Below are 16,787 nucleotides of genomic sequence, written 5' to 3' on the forward strand. Positions count from 1 at the left end.
CTTTCATGTTGTAATGGAAGATATGTCAGTAGAGATCAAAAGGAAGAGAGAACGCTCTGATTTTTACAGCAAGAATATTATTACTAGCTGACATTATTAACACTAGTTGTTACTTAGAATGACTCAGCCATATAATACCAAGCAGATGATAATTATGTAGAATAAAAACAGAAAATAAAGGATTATGGCCATGTAGTAAGAGCTAGGTCTTAAAATAAAACAAAAACCTTAAATGTTGAGTCAAAACGTCTTTTCTTTTTCCTTTCCCTTTATCACTCCCAGTTTAGCTGCACAAGATTCTACCATGTGAAATAAGAGTTACTGAATTTGGCCTGACAATGTGTCCCCTGTCTTAAATAGGATAGTAAACAGAGATATTTTAGACCCCAGCTTTGGAACAGTTAAATAAAAGTATTTAACTCAACAAGAAGGTCGATAAGTTGAGGAAGGGATGATTTTAGAACATGGTGGCCAGAGGCCTCTGTATCTGTTCTGGGGTCACAAAAGGTTCCTAGATGGGCTGGAAGATATAAATCAGCAGAAAAGATGGAAAGGAAAAAATTAGACGCAGAGAAGAATGAAAATTAGGGCTAAGAATTTGGTGAGTGAAAGAAAGAAAATGGGATAAGCTATTGTATCTCTAGAACTATTAGGAACAAATACAAAGAATCCACTTTTGTGTCAAAGATTGGTCTTTCTGAGCACCTGTTTAATTTTACTGAATCCCACTGAAAAAGAAAATAAGTATCTCTGAGTAAATGGTCATGTGTATGGTCAGTTGGATGAGCTCCCATACACTACTAAACCATTTTCACTTGCTATCCCTTTATCCCCTGATCAATGCCTATTGAAAAAAAAAAGGGTAAGGTGAAACTATACCATATCCATTCCCCCAATCCTCTAGAGGGCATGAGTGTCCTTGTTTATTCCAATTACTACCAATAGTATTCCAACTATGAGAATCCAATCTTCCAGGAAGAGTGTCTATTACGTATAAAATATTGAACCGTTGAATAAAAAATGCATAATTCAGGAAGCCCTTCTCTCTTAGATATAAAACTCCTGTTTCAACCTATTTTACTATGTTAGATATAAAATGTTCCAGTATATTAGATTTAAAACTCTTGCTCCAATACTTATTTTAGCATTCATTTATGCATTTAGAGAGACAAGTCATGATTTTGCTAGAGTACGTAACAAGAAGAAATGGGTTGTCTCCAAACTAGATGGATATTTTCAAAAGGTCACTGAACAGCCTTCTTTCTTATTCATGTTAAAGTTGTTATATTTGGGTATGTCTTACTACAAACGCAATTATGAAAATACAAAAGAAGATGAGGGAGTTAGAGATACACAAAGGCAAGAGGCCTTTCTGTGTATGTGGCTATCATACAGAGTCATCAAATTTCTAGGGGAACAAAAAAACGTCAAAGACAATCGAACAATTGTGTATACTATGGTAGAATTAAAAACTGTGGCTTTTTATTCTCCTAGATTGAAAAGATCCTGCCCCACACAAAACAAAAGCTCCAATCTGAGGGTTAATAATTATGAAAATAATGTGTTTTAATAAAAATGATGAGGTGACTGTAGGGATCCAATAACTTTAAAAAGAAAAATATAAATTCCTCCAATAAGACACAAATGAGTGAACTTTGCGTAATCTTCAGGATTCCAAAATAGATTATGAAGAGCATCATTTCTGAACATTTAGACAAGGAAGTGATGACCAGGTGCTGGCATGAGGTCATGAAGTCCAAATCACAGCTGATCAAATAGACTTCATTTTTTGGACAGGGTTACTGGAAGCAATGGAAAAGAACATTTTTTAGATGCCTATTTCATACGAGCCACGTATAAAATCCAGAAATAAATCTCATTTAATCCTTACCCAAATCCTACAAAATAGATTTTTTTTTAATCCAAATGGGACATACGAGACTATCGAAACTCAAGGAAAGTTGTATCATTAGTTAAAAGCTGCAGAGTTGGCATTCCGAAGGGTTGGTCTGGTCTGAATAAAAGTTCACGTTGTCACCTGAAAGAGAAGCCTCCAGCAGGCTGGACAGGGCAATGCAGAAGGCACAGTGCATATGGCCTTCAAAAAACACCTTTGACAAAGTACCTCCTAATCTTGTGAACAAATGCAGAAAATGGGCTGCATAATAATACTCTTTGATAACACTTCAGAAGAGATTTCTGCTGTCACTAGAGGGCTCTCTACTCTTTCTTGATGCAGAAACAGATGATGCTAGGGACACCAGCAAAACTGTCAAATGATGGCCCCCCGCCGCCCCCCTCCCCCTCCCCCTCCAGTGCAGCTCGACTCACCTTTCCTCTGTGCAGCTGCCATTTTCTTGTCCTTCAGATTCCTGTATTATACACTTTAACACTAGGTTCTCAGATTGTACCTAACAATGCATGACTGATTTGAGGCTGACACAAATTGTTTTATATCCTTTCTGGTGTCTTTTTTTTTTTTTTTTTCCTCAAGGGGCTTGTAGGTTTTTTCAAAGGTAGAAACCATGTTTTATAATTCCATTTCTCCCGTATCATCTATCAAAGGCTTGAGAAAGTAGAAGGCACTTCATACCTGACCATGTAGGTTAATCTAGGAAATTTCAATTGCCTCTTCAGTACCTTTTTCTCTCAGTTGTTCTTCATTGAATTTAGGTAAATCTGATGATATGTAAAAAAAGCCACTGAACCTAGCTGCTTTACAAAATGAAGCCACTGTTTCAGATGTATAAAATTTATGCTAATATCATTGTTACGCTCCATAAAACTTAGATGCAACAAAGTCAGCGTGTCTTTTGTGTATGAAAACTTGTTGAACTTCATCTTGTATTTCCTATCCCTTCTCTCTACTGCTTAGAAGCCAACTGCTAGTTTAATCTTACCTTAAATTTGCCATCAGAAGAGAAAATGCTAACCCACTTATTATCATAGTCTGCAATGATTATGTCCCCACTGGGATGCACGGCTACTCCTGTGGGCCGCTGCAGCTGTCCGGGAGAGCGTCCTCGTATGCCAAACCGACTTTTGAACTGGCCATCATTGGAAAATATCTGCAAAACAAATGACATCCCTTGGAATGTGCACTAGCACAGGAATTAGTGAGGAAAAAGGAGTCAAGAACATTTGTCATATGTACTAGAGGTCAGACCATGCAAACTCTAGCTGAAGAAAAGTCTACTAAAAGTTTCCCTTTCTTTCCTCGTACCGTGGATCTTAAACTCTTACATAGGAAAGTATGCAATTATGTTTTATTGTGTAAACAAAGGTACATAATTAGGGGCCATACCTGTACACATTGGTTGTTGCTGTCTGCAATTAATATCTTTCCACTTGTAGATGCAGCTACCCCTTGAAGATTTGTAAATTCTCCTTTATTTCTCCCTTTGGTACCTAGAAACAAAGTATAAAAGCACAGAAATTAAGCAAAAGAGAATTGTTAATTTTAATGTTTTTTAATGTTTATTTATTTTTAGTGAGAGAGAGAGAGAGAGAGAGAGGGAGAGCATGTGTGCATGAGTGGGGGAGGGGCTGTCAGTACAAAGCGCAACTCAGAGCTTGACCCCGTGAACCGAACAGGAAGATCATGACCTGAGCTGAAATCAAGAGTTCAATGTTTAAATGACTGGATGACCCAGGCACCCCAGCAAGAGAAAATTAGATCTCTCAGTTTCTTCAAGAGAATTAGTCAGGCTTCCATAGGTAAACTGAGAATGTATTTTTTTTTAAAATTATACTTTAAAAACAAAAACCTCCCCCACCATTACCTAATCCATATGCTCCTTAACTTCTCTTCCAGACCAATAAAGTCTTTGCAAAATTACTTTTTTAGGCAAATGCAATCTTAAGTCATAACTGCATATTACTTTAACATTGCATTAATAACCATATTAAAATATATTAGATTTCACAAAGAAACAATAATAAAAACTAATACTACAATCAAGGATATGCAACAAGAGAGGGCCTTATTTTAGAGTTTTGCCAAAATCCCACCCTCTCACTCAGCAGTTCTTGGAAGAATCCCAACTTGAAGAAACTTCTAAGAAGCTTTCAGTACATTTAACAAACCACAAAGTCTCAGATGTTATAAAACTATCAGGCTGATTTCTTTTTTTAAGTTTATTTATTTTTAAAAAAAAAAATTTTTTTTTCAACGTTTATTTATTTTTGGGACAGAGAGAGACAGAGCATGAACGGGGGAGGGGCAGAGAGAGAGGGAGACACAGAATCGGAAACAGGCTCCAGGCTCCGAGCCATCAGCCCAGAGCCTGACGCGGGGCTCGAACTCACGGACCGCGAGATCGTGACCTGGCTGAAGCCGGACGCTTAACCGACTGCGCCACCCAGGCGCCCCTTAAGTTTATTTATTTTTGAGAGAGAAAGCACAGGGGAAGGGCAGAGACAGAATCCCAAGCAGCCTCTGCGCTGTCAGTGCAAGCCCAATGCAGGGCTCTAACTCACAAACCATGACATCATGACCTGAGCTAAAATCAAGATGCTTAACCGATGAGCCACCTGGGTGTCCCAGGCTGATTTCCATGTACTGATTTACTCATGCAGTATTTTCAAAGACTCAGTACCTTATATGTAGTATATTCTTCCTGAAAACATACAAGATATCCTGACAGAGCACTTTCTGGACTAAATAAATACAAAAAGCAAAGGAAAGTTAATCAATCCAATAATATTTTCATCTATACTAGACTTTTTAATGAGAGGTGAGGCAGGAGAAAAAAAAAAGCCAAGGTGTCTATGGATTAACAGATTTCTGTTTTTGTTTCAAAACAAATGTTTACAACTTATTTCAACAGGACCATGTAAATATTAATGAATGGAAATGGACTGAATTGTGCTCAGAAATGACCAGGAAGGACATTTAAGTTTTCATGGAGAGAGAGGAAGCTATGCCTTCAGTTTTTTGGCACTTCTATCATTTCATTTCATCATATCATTTCATTTTTTAAATCAGATTCACAAGAGGAATTTGATATTTTGGTTTTAGACATCAATGCCGTGCCTTAGGCACACTTAGACAATGGCACACTGATAGTGGCTGACGTCAAACACATGCGTAAGCACTGCTTAGAAATAGTTAGACTCGCCAGCGTTACCCTGATTCCAAAACTAGACAAAGACCCCACTAAAAAGGAGAACTATAGACCAATTTCCCTGATGAACACGGATGTAAAAATCTTCAACAAAATATTAGCCAACTGGATCCAACAATACATTAAAAAAATCATTCACCATGACCAAGTGGGATTTACACCTGGGATGTGGGGCTGATTCAATATCCAGAAAACAATCAACATAATTCATCACATCAATAAAAGAAAGGACAAGAACCATATGATCCTCTCAATAGATGCAGAGAAAGCATTTGACAAAATACAGCATCCTTTCTTGATAAAAACCCTCAAGAAAGTAGGAATAGAAGGATCATACCTCATGATCATAAAAGCCATATATGAAAAGACCCAACGCTACTATCATCCTCAATGGGGAAAAACTGAGAGCTTTCCCCCTAAGGTCAGGCGCAAGACAGGGATGTCCACTCTCATCACTGTTATTCAACACAGTATTGGAAGTCTTAGCCTCTGCAATCAGACAACACGAAGAAATAAAAGGCATCTAAATTGGCCAGAAGGAGGTCAAACTTTCACTTCTCGCAGATGACATGATACTTTATATGGAAAACCCAAAATATTCCACCAAAAAAGTGCTAGAACTGATCAATGAATTCAGCAAAGTTGCAGGATATAAAACCAATGCACAGAAATCGGTTGCATTCTTATACACACCAACAATGAAGGAACAGAAAGAGAAATCAAGGAACCGATCCCATTTACAGTAGCACCAAAAACCATAAAATACCTAGGAATAAATCTAACCAAAAGGTGAAAAATCTATACACTGAAAACAATAGAAAGCTTATGAAAGAAATTGAAGAAGACACAAAAAAATGGAAAAATATTCCATGCTCCTGGATAGGAAGAACAAATATTGTTAAAATGTCAATATTACCCAAAGCAATCTACATATTCAATGCAATACCTATCAAAGTAACACCAGCATTCTTCACAGAGGTAGAACAAATAATCCTAAAATCTGTATGGAACCAGAAAAGACCCTGAATAGCCAAAGCAATCTTGAAAAAGAAAACCAAAGCAGGAGGCATCACAATCCCAGACTTCAAGCCGTATTACAAAGCTGTAATCATCAAGACAGTATGGTACTGGCACAAAAAACAGAAACTCAGATCAATGGAACATAATAGAGAACCCAGAAATGGACCCACACACATATGGCCAACTAATCTTTGACAAAGCAAGAAAGAATATCCAATGGAATAAAGACAGTCTCCTCAGCAAATGGTGCTGGGAAAACTGGACAGTGACATGCAGAAGAATGAACCTGGACCACCATACACAAAAATAAACTCAAAATGGATGAAAGACCTCAACGTAAGACAGGAAGCCATCAAAATCCTCGAGGAGAAAGCAGGCAAAAACCTCTTTGACCTTGGCCGCAGCAACTTCTTACTCAACACGTCTCTGTCTGGAGGCAAGGGAAACAAAAGCAAAAATGAACTATTGGGACCTCATCAAAATAAAAAGCTTCTGCACAGCGATGGACATAATCAGCAAAACTAAAGGACAACTGACGGAATGGGAGAAGATATTTGTAAACGACATCAGATAAAGGGTTAGAATCCAAAATCTATAAAGAACTTCTCAAACTCAACACTCAAAAACAAATAATCCAGTCAAGAAATGGGCAAAAGACATGAGTCCACTTCTCCAAAGAAGACATCCAGATGGCCAACCGATACATGAAAAAATGCTCAATATCACTCATCATCAGGGAAACACAAATCAAAACCACCATGAGATACCACCTTACACCTGTCAGAATGGCTAACATGAATAACTCAGGCAACAATAGATGTTGACGAGGATGCAGAGAAAGAGGATCTCTTTTGCATTGTTGGTGGGAATGCAAACTGGTGCAGCCACCCTGGAAAACACTATGGAGGTTCCTCAAAAAATTAAAAATAGAACTACCCTACGACCCAGCAATTGCACTACTAGGCATTTATCCAAGGGATACAGGTGAGCTGTTTCGAAGGGACACACATGCACCCCCAGGTTTATAGCAGCACTATCGACAATAGCCAAAGTATGGAAAGAGCCCAAATAAATGTCCATCCATGGATGAATGGATAAAGAAGATGCGGTATATATATATATACAATGGAGTATTACTCAGCAATCAGAATGAAATCTTGCCATTTGCAACTATGTGGAAGGAGACTCTTCAATATGGAAAAGAAACAGAGGGTTACTGGAGGGGTTGTGGGAGGGGTGATGGGCTAAATGGGTAAAGGCATTAAGAAATATACTCCTGAAAGCATCGTTGCACTATGTGCTAACTAACTTGGATGTAAATTAAAAAAATAAATTAAATTAAGTGGTAAAAAAAGAAATAGAGTCTCCTGAAACAGATTTTGGGGTTTAGGAAATGAAATTGGCAATGGAATTAAACTCAGAATAAACTGAACAGAACTGCTGGGCAGAAACATCTTACTTAGACCACCTGGCTCTCACCATGTAACCGAACCCAAGTCCATCTGCCCAACGCCCAGCAAAGTCAATCACTTGGAGGCACGGTGTATGCTTCAAGGAAAGGATTTATCCAGAGGCCACCAAAGGAGGACATGGGAGGACAAGCCTCAGGTCTGCCTCCCTGCAGGAGGAGAGTCCAGGAATTTTAAAAGGCAAACAAAAAGGTCTGGGTAAAAACCTGCAGCTATGGTTCTTAGTCTGCGGCTGTGGATTAGTCCCAGTCCCGTTAACCCTTTGGTTACCAGCTTCACCTAGACGTACATGGTAGTCGTTTTACGGAAATCCTGAACTCCACTCCATCAAGTTTACTCATCACCTCTGTATCTCATCTACTCTCACTAACACAAAAGAAAACTTTGAGATAAAGATTCTCAAAAGAAATCTTCCATGTTGCAGAAGAAAGGTTCTATTTTATTTCAAATGTTATCAGAAGAGATGATGTTTTATACTTGATCTGCATAGATTCCCTATAATGTGCATGTACATGATATCAGCTAACACTCTTTTAAAATGATGTGTTGGTATCTGTTGGTCGAAGGGGAAGGGGTGTTTAGCCCTTGAGGGAGGATGTGCCAACATGGTATTAGCTTTTGGTCATTCCCTCTGATGTCTGAATAGCGGCAGGTGAAGAGGTACAGCAAAACTGAAGGACCAGGAAAAAAAAATACTTCTTCTAAAACGCACAGTCTATAAATACTTTTTAAAATTTTTTTTTCAACATTTTTTATTTATTTTTGGGACAGAGAGACAGAGCATGAACGGGGGAGGGGCAGAGAGAGAGGGAGACACAGAATTGGAAACAGGCTCCAGGCTCTGAGCCATCAGCCCAGAGCCCGACGCGGGGCTCAAACTCACGGACCGCGAGATCGTGACCTGGCTGAAGTCGGACGCTTAACCGACTGCGCCACCCAGGCGCCCCTATAAATACTTTTTTAAAGGTAGTGGGGGCAAGGCCAGACAAAACTTAGCTTGTCAAAAACATTTGATAAAAACATGGAAGTTATTAGCAAGATAAGTTACTAAGGACCAAGTAACGAAACATAGTAACACAGCAAGAGTCCTCCAACTGAGATTGGAACATGAACTAAAGAAGTGACTCTGTAAAGAAACCCCAGGCTATTCTAGGTCCTTGCTTACATAAAACTGGAAGTGTAACCATGGCTTAGAGGACACACAGGTAGTGGAAAGAAATACTGAAAATAGGGAGGGGAATAAAAGCCACCTAAACAGAGTAGATGGACACTGGTGCTGTGCTTCTGGTCCACATAGGGACAGAAACCTGCCTGCAGCCCTCTTTTATCTAACCATTTGTCTATCCTGCTAAAGACAAAGCCGATTCTACTCCAAAAAGGCTCTGCAGGCAGCAGGCTGGCGTTTGAAAGGAAGGAAAAAAATATGGAGACAATGGTACTTTAGTAGAAGTTAAGGGGTGCTTTAGTCAAAAAGATTTAATTTTCCTTCCGAAAATATAAGAGGTGATGTTGAAGGAGGGAAAATACATGTGCACAAATTACTGACACTGTTTTTCTTTGCAGAAGTAAAGACACATTTCCAAGTGCAGGTAACACTCGGGAGGACATTCTGTTGGACCCCATATCAATACCATTTGGAACAAGGCAAAGGAAGGGTCTATGCTGAGTTTGAAATGAACTGAGATGTTCAGCGCCTACCAATACTGGGTCATAAGGGCAATGGAACCTTGTCACAAAAGACCACACTATTGGAAAGAGGTTCTACAGCCTCTTCTGAGCTCCGGGTGTTGGCCCAGCTCTTATTCTCGGTCTCAAGTTAACTAGAGCTGGATCCTGTTGCCCCACATATAAATAAGATCACAGGGTTGAAAGAACATCTGTTAGTCCCAATATGCTTATATATTTTTGAAAGAGCTAGATGGAGCAGGCACTCCCATTTTAATTTTATAACATTTGTTTTTAAAAATCTTTTTCTTCAGTGGGGCATCTGGGTGGCTCAGTCAGCTAAGCATCTGACTTCGGCTCAGGCCATGATCTTGTGGTTCATGAGTTTGAGCCCTGCATTGGGTTCTGTACTGACAGCTCAGTGGCTAAAGCCTGCTTCGGATTCTGTGTCTCCCTCTCTCTCTCTGCTCCTCCCCCGCTCTCTCTCTCTCTCCCTCTCTCTCTCTCTCTCTCTCAAAAATAAAAACATTTAAAAATTAAAAAAATATATATTTTTAAGCCACATGGATTGGTATCCAAATAGCTGGGGTTGGCATGATTGGTAATACCCTCTGATTCTTATGAGCAACTTTGATCTTGTCAGAAATTATTCATCACCATTTAAAAAAATTCTACTTGAGTCTTAAGCACAGCAGGGTCACAGTGTTACTCCTGAAGATCAAAAGAAACCACCAGCATATTCTTGAGGAACAGCTAATGCTATCTTTACTAGCAGATAAACTACAAAAATCTTGATGATGAGCAATAATGTGGAACTATAGTATATTATCATTATGCTGAAATGCATACAATCCAGGTGTTTATAAAGTGTCTTGGGATCAAAATAAAATAAATAGAAATTCCAGAAGTCAGAAATAATTTGGGATCATGCTTTACTCTTCAAGACTTTTAGTATATTCTATTTAGACTATAGAAAAGTACTCCCATTCCAAAGTATTCTACCATATGATGAAAACTAGTTCTTTAATAATGAATATAAATGTATAACACAAACATACATAGTACTTGCAACATCTTTTCCTGACTACTTTGATTTGGTGGTTACATTTTGGCTAGTAAAATGAGTAACACCAGTTTTAAAAGTAATTATAAATAATTTGGCAACAATTCCGTAAGATAATGAAACTCGTTTTTCCCAGATGTTAAGCTAGCTGATGAAGCATGAAATGAATTTTTAAGCCAACAGCTTCTCGTCTGTGCACCACCCCCCAGACACTCCCCCCATGCCTCCAGAAGATTACAGAAGGGAAGCTCCTGGATTGGAAGAGGTGATCGATAACTGCACACTTCCGAATCCCACCCCCATTCCAACTTACTATGAAAATGAATGCAAAGTAACTCTAGGTACTTTGAATGGGATAACGCAAGAGGATGACACTGATCAAAATATGGGGTCTAAAATAGGATTTTCAAATTAGCAGGTGCTTAACAAATCTTTGCTGAATGAGTGAGTGCTCAGATACATTATTAATGACTGAGTAAATTACACCCCACATTACATCATGGAAAAACGAAACATTCGGTAATATTTATAGCACTTTCATAATATGTTCTCTCGTGTACTCCCTGTAACAACCCCATGAAGATAAATATTATTGTTCATTTTATAGGTGAGAAAACGAAGCTGGACACATCACAAAGGTAGTAAAGACACAGAGAAAAGAATAAAATTCAGTTTTCCCACTCTTTTACATAATACTTTTTCTAATATGCACATTGTTGTTTTTTTTTTTTTTTTTTTAATTTCAAATAACCTCTACACCCAACGTGGGACTCAAACTCATGCCACCAAGATCAAGAGTCTTAGGCTTTACTGGGGTACCTGGGTGGCTCAGTTGGTTGAGGTCATGATCTTGCAGTCTGTGAGTTTGAGCCCCGCGTTGGGCTCTGTGCTGACAGCTCAGAGCCTGGAGCCTGTTTCAGATTCTGTGTCTCCCTCTCTCTCTGCCCCTCCCCTGTTCATGCTCTGACTCTGACTCTGACTCTCTCTCTCTCTCTCTCTCTCTCTGTCAAAAATAAATAATCATTAAAAAATTTTTTTTTAAATAAGAGTCTTAGGTTTTACTGACTGAGCCAGCCAGGTGCTCCTGCTTCTTTCTAACTGGACTTTAGAATACCGGGTTTTTGGGGTGAAGATAATGACCTCTGAGCTCATATGGATCATGCTTTCTCCATAAAACCCTCAGGAGTTCCATTCCTTATCACATGGTATTTTAACTGTTTAACTGTCTCTCACTAAACTGTTGAGTTCCCCAGGGCAAGGGCAACAACTGTCCTGTTTGTTGTCGTACCCCATAACACAGCACAGTGCCGAGCACTCAGGAAATATTAACGACATCTTTTCCCACTTGAAAGAGTGGGAAAACTCTTCCCACAAGAAGAGTTCTCAAGCATGAGATTCTCGAAGGGGTGTGCCAGGGTCCCTGTAAAGACTTCAGATGCCAAATTAGCATGATCTCTCTCCTCAGGGATTTTAGTGTGGAGAGGTGGTGGTTTGGAGAGGTGAGTCAAGGGAGAAGAGGCATAAAATATCACGTCTTCCTATAAAGACTCCAAACTTATGTTAAGTGATTTTACACATCCATTTTACATTATAAGAAAGCACACTGTTCTCGAGTACAAAAGAGTATTTCACTCAATACTTCTCCCCGACACATTAAGGTATGGTGTATGAATTACATCATTTGGAACAATTCAACTGCAATGCTTTCACTCCCTCCCACATCTTCTGGCTTTCCCTTTGTTCAAAGACTTTCTTTGGTAGCTGACAAAACCAGCTCATGGTAGTCAGCAAACTCTTGACAGTGCAGGGAAAAATAATCCCCATGTTTCATCAACAGATGCTCTATGCTACCTCCCTAAACTCATTCAAGATGGTTTTCAAGTACAATATCAGAATTAACACAATAACTCATTCACAGTGGGCATATAATTAAGTTTTCAGGCGTGGGAGGTATCAAATTTCTCAACTTTGGAAAACCACAGTAGTTAAAGGACATTTTAGATGAAGAGGAATCGTTGTGCAATTAAAAAGGCACGGGCGTCAAAGGCACAGGCAGCTTGGGTCCTAGCCCAGTAATCTGAGCCCCCATCCCTTCAGTGGTAGGGATAGTTATATGCTGTCCTGATAATTGGCTCTTGAGGGGCAGGAGCTGCGGGAGGAGCTCTGATTTGTAGCCTCTGCCCACTCCTGTAGTGTAAATGGTCCCATCCCGGCTGATTTCCAGCTACCGACAGGGCGTCACTGAACAGTGATGGGGAGGCAGAGGGCACGCTGGCATGCACCACATATTATGTTGTGGTAGGTATATTACACCGTGGGGGCATTAGCAACTGAAAGCGTATTACCCCTACTACAGAGTTTAAGTAAGATGACATATGGAAATAGACTGCACAGAGCCTGGCTCAGAGAATGCTTAGTCTTTCTTCCTGAGTCCGTTCCCCATCCTTTCTCCCTGAACCACACTGAAGCTCATGATTTAAAGTAACTTCTCTCAGGGCACCTGGGTGGCTCAGCTGGTTAAGTGTCTGACTTCAGCTCAGGTCATGATCTCGTGGTTCGTGAGTTCGGGCCCTGCGTCCGGCTCTGTGCTGACAACACAGAGCCTGGAGTCTGTTTTGGATTCTGTGTCTCCCTCTCTCTCTGCCCCTCCCCTGCTCATGCTCTTTCTCTCTCTCAAAATTAAATAAAAATGTTAAAAAAAAAATCTTAAATAACTTCTCTCTACTTTTCACTCCCAAATGGATCTTTATCACTGACTTCTTTACTAAGCTCCAAACCTACACTCCAAACTGCCTATGGTACACTTCAACCTGGTTGATCAAAACTGAAATATACCTCCCTTCCCCTGACTATCCTTACCTTGGTTGATAAGGATAAGAATAACAACAGCCAACATTTATTGCCTCCTTACTACGTGCCTGTACTGTCTGAATACATTTTACATATATTATTTTGATCCTCACCATATGAAGTATGTGTTAATACCATCCCCATTTTACAGATATAGAAAGTGAGGCACAGGGGCGCCTGGGTGGCGCAGTCGGTTAAGCGTCCGACTTCAGCCAGGTCACGATCTCGCGGTCCGCGAGTTCGAGCCCCGCGTCGGGCTCTGGGCTGATGGCTCGGAGCCTGGAGCCTGTTTCCGATTCTGTGTCTCCCTCTCTCTCTGCCCCTCCCCCGTTCACGCTCTGTCTCTCTCTGTCCCAAAAATAAATAAACGTTGAAAAAAAAAATTTTAAAAAAAAGAAAGTGAGGCACAGACGGTTAAATAATTTCCCCTAAATCATACAGCTAATACACAGCAGGATGGGATTTGAATTAAGCACTCAGGCTTTTCAGTTCTTTACTATGTTCTTCACTGCTTAGGTTAACTATTACTTCTACACTACAGCTGTGAATAATAGGTTACCTAGTATTACCTACTTTGCCTCTCTAAAGTGCACTGAACATCATTCAGTGCCAGGCACTACTCTAAGCTCTTTGGTGTACCAGTTCATTTGATCTTCACAACCCCTTATGAGGTACATTATTCTTATCATGCCCATTTTATGGAGGAAAGTGAGGCACTGAGAGGGTAAGTAGCTTCCCCAGGACTGCACAGATGATAAAGTGGCCATGATGGGGCCGGGACCCAGGGCAGTTCAGCTTCAGAGTGCACAGCCTGAACCACTGTTCATTCACTCTACTGCTCCACATCCCTACAGCATTCAAGCCAGACATCAAGAAGTTTGATTTGGCCACCGAGCCCTGCCCTCTCCCTCCTGAGCATTTCTAAATCTCCCATTTCCTCTCCACTCCATCACAACACTCTTAATCTGCCACTTGTAATAGCTCGTGTGGACTACTGCAGGAAGGGGGCAGCTCCCTGCTTCCTGGGAGAGACTTCGGAGGAGTCGACCTCCTAGAAAGCCCCCCAGGCTCTATGGAAACAAGCAGCTGTAGTAACCCACTGTACCACTTTACACGGTGCAGTGCCTCCCCATTGCCCACACAGCTACGGGTCTCAAACCTCAGTGTGCAGAAGCATCACCACAGCTTGTAGAATGCAGATTCCTGGCCCTCCCCAGAGACTGAGAAACACAGGTATAGAGAACAAAGTCCAAGCTCCTTATCGAGGAAACAACCTTTTCTCTGCTTCTCCTTCCTGTGAGGCTCCAGGAAGATGGAATCATTTATGGTTCCTTGAGCTATTCAGTTTCTCACCTTCATGACTTTGCACCTGCTCTCCCTTCGTCTAAAACCCCCTTGTTTCCTTCCATCTGACACTCTTTCTCTTTCAAAGCCAGCTTAGGTTTAGATATCATCTCTGGGACGCGTCTGTGACTCCCCACCACCTGCCAGCCTCCTCCCTGCCACCCCAATTTCTGTATCTTGATTCAAACTGAAGGTACATTTTTTTACATTATCTTTCTCCTTCGGACTGTGGCCTCCTCTAGGTCAGACTCAGAATCTCATGCCTCTTTATACCACAATCTAGCCAAGTGTCTGGAACATAGGAAGTGCTGAGACAGCAGAATTCCATCTAACTTGGGGGTTGGATAATTGGTGAAGAAGGCAAAAATTTAAGTCAAATTTACCCCTGAAAATCTCTTATGTCACCCAGAAAGTGATGATTCACTTTCACGAATACACAAAACCAACACATTATTGACGGTTGTCGAATGAACCCTAGTACATGTTATTATGAAAACCATGTATCCTGCGGCTCCTGGGTGGTTTGGTCAGTTAACTGTCCAACTTCGGCTCAGGTCATGTTCTCATGGTTTGTGAGTTTGAGCCCTGTGTTGGGCTCTGTGCTGACAGCTTGGAGTCTGGAGCCTGCTTTGGATTCTGTGTGTCTCTCTCTGTTCCTCCCATGCTCATTCTCTCTTCTCTCTCTCTCTCTCAAAAATAAATAAATAAGCATCCAAAAAATTAACAGAAAAAGAAGAAGAGAAAACCATGTATCTTCAAGCACAAAATCAGTGCCATGAGAAGCTCCGTATGTGTAAGACCAGTTGAGGGAACAGCAGACTCATGGTTGCTTCTCCTGGCCCAGGTGTGCAGCTGAATTCCAATGAGTTCTGGATTACATGTGGCAGCCTTCGACACATGCACAGAGGGACTGCTCAAATCGTGCATGTTCTATTATCACGCGCCCAACAGCCTAATCGTACAGAGAGACTTAAAGTTCTAAAACAAAGGTGAAGCCAGGGCGCCTGGGTAGCTCAGTCGGTTGAGCGACCAACTTCGGGTCAGGTCATGATCTCACGGTTTGTGAGTTCAAGCCCTGTGTCAGGCTCTGTGCTGACAGCTCAGAGCCTGGAGCCTGCTTCTGATTCTGTGTCTCCCTCTCTCTCTCTGCCCCTTCCCCACTCATGCTCTGTCTCTCTCTGTCTCAGAAATAAATAAACATAAAAAAAAATTAAAAAAAAATAAGAAAATAAAACAAAGCTGAAACTGTAAAAAAAAATTGAACTCTTCTTTTTTTGTTTGTTTGAATATAATTTATTGTCAAGTTAGCTAACATAGAGAGTATACAGTGTGCTCTTGGCTTTGAGAGTAGATTCCTGTGATAAGTTGAACTCTCCTAACTATTAATATAAACTCTACCTGTTGTAGCCAACAGCACAGAAGTTGAGAAGACAAGTTCTTAGAAGGCCAGCAGTGTTTGTCTGACATTGCCTAGCACAGCTCCTGGCACGAGAATACATGTGAATGACTGCCCTCGAGCTTAGTGTGTTGCTGCCTATCTGTGTGTCCCTGGACCTCAACACTGGGACCTGACAATGGTGAGAAGGAAGTTAAATCATGCACATAGGTCACAACTGGATCCTATTCAGATGAGCAAAGTACTTATGCAAAGTAGTCGTCTGGGTACTGTTGGGGTTATAAATGATTAAAGACATCATCCTTGACATCAAGTGATTTACAATCTTATCCAGAAGTAAGACCCACTCATAAATAATAATAATCACAATGGACTCTAAAGGAGAAGGTGGTACTTGAGGGAAGGATAAAATTGGGGAAAGAATTCGTAGATAAGGTGCCCGGTGCGGTGGGCTCAACACTGATTTGTCCAGCCTCACCTCCAGCAAGTGCCCTCACCACTTCCATCCCTCTCTCTCTGCCCCCCCGCATCTGCTCACAGGACGTGTCCCTCGGAAACGTCAGTCATGTTCACTCCTCTTCACCTTGCCTTTCCTCCCCACGCTGATCCTCCAACCTGGAATGCCACTTCCACCTGTCAACCTCGGCAACTCCTCCTCTTTGTTCAGGTCCTCCCTTAAATTCTTTCTCGTTTTTGTAGCTTTCCATCACCTAACGCATGGCATGAGAGTTAGGTGGTCATACATCTGTCACCCCAGACTGAAAGCTCCTTGAGGGAGGAGATCTCATTTCTTTCATCTATATACTCCCATCACCTGGCGTAGTGCCTAGCAGGTACCAGGTGCTCTAGATATG

The 16,787-nt window shown here is 40.9% G+C and overlaps 1 protein-coding gene across 11 annotated transcripts in view; it reads right to left on the minus strand.

Annotated features, from left to right (window-relative positions):
- Positions 1 to 16,787, minus strand: part of TRIM2 (tripartite motif containing 2) — a 122,122-nt gene that overhangs the window by 18,346 nt on the left and 86,989 nt on the right. For 10 of the 11 annotated variants that reach the window (XM_043567191.1, XM_043567175.1, XM_043567183.1 and 7 more), the window contains 2 exons: positions 3,305 to 3,408; positions 2,901 to 3,068 (listed from right to left, as the gene is read on the minus strand). In XM_043567191.1, the coding sequence (XP_043423126.1) occupies positions 2,901 to 3,068; positions 3,305 to 3,408 (272 nt within the window). Of the gene's footprint in view, positions 1 to 1,541; positions 1,803 to 2,900; positions 3,069 to 3,304; positions 3,409 to 16,787 lie in introns of those variants that run through there. The other variant, XM_043567263.1, reaches the window with a different exon arrangement.

Source organism: Prionailurus bengalensis, chromosome B1, assembly GCF_016509475.1.
Source record: "Prionailurus bengalensis isolate Pbe53 chromosome B1, Fcat_Pben_1.1_paternal_pri, whole genome shotgun sequence".
NCBI lineage: Eukaryota > Metazoa > Chordata > Mammalia > Carnivora > Felidae > Prionailurus > Prionailurus bengalensis.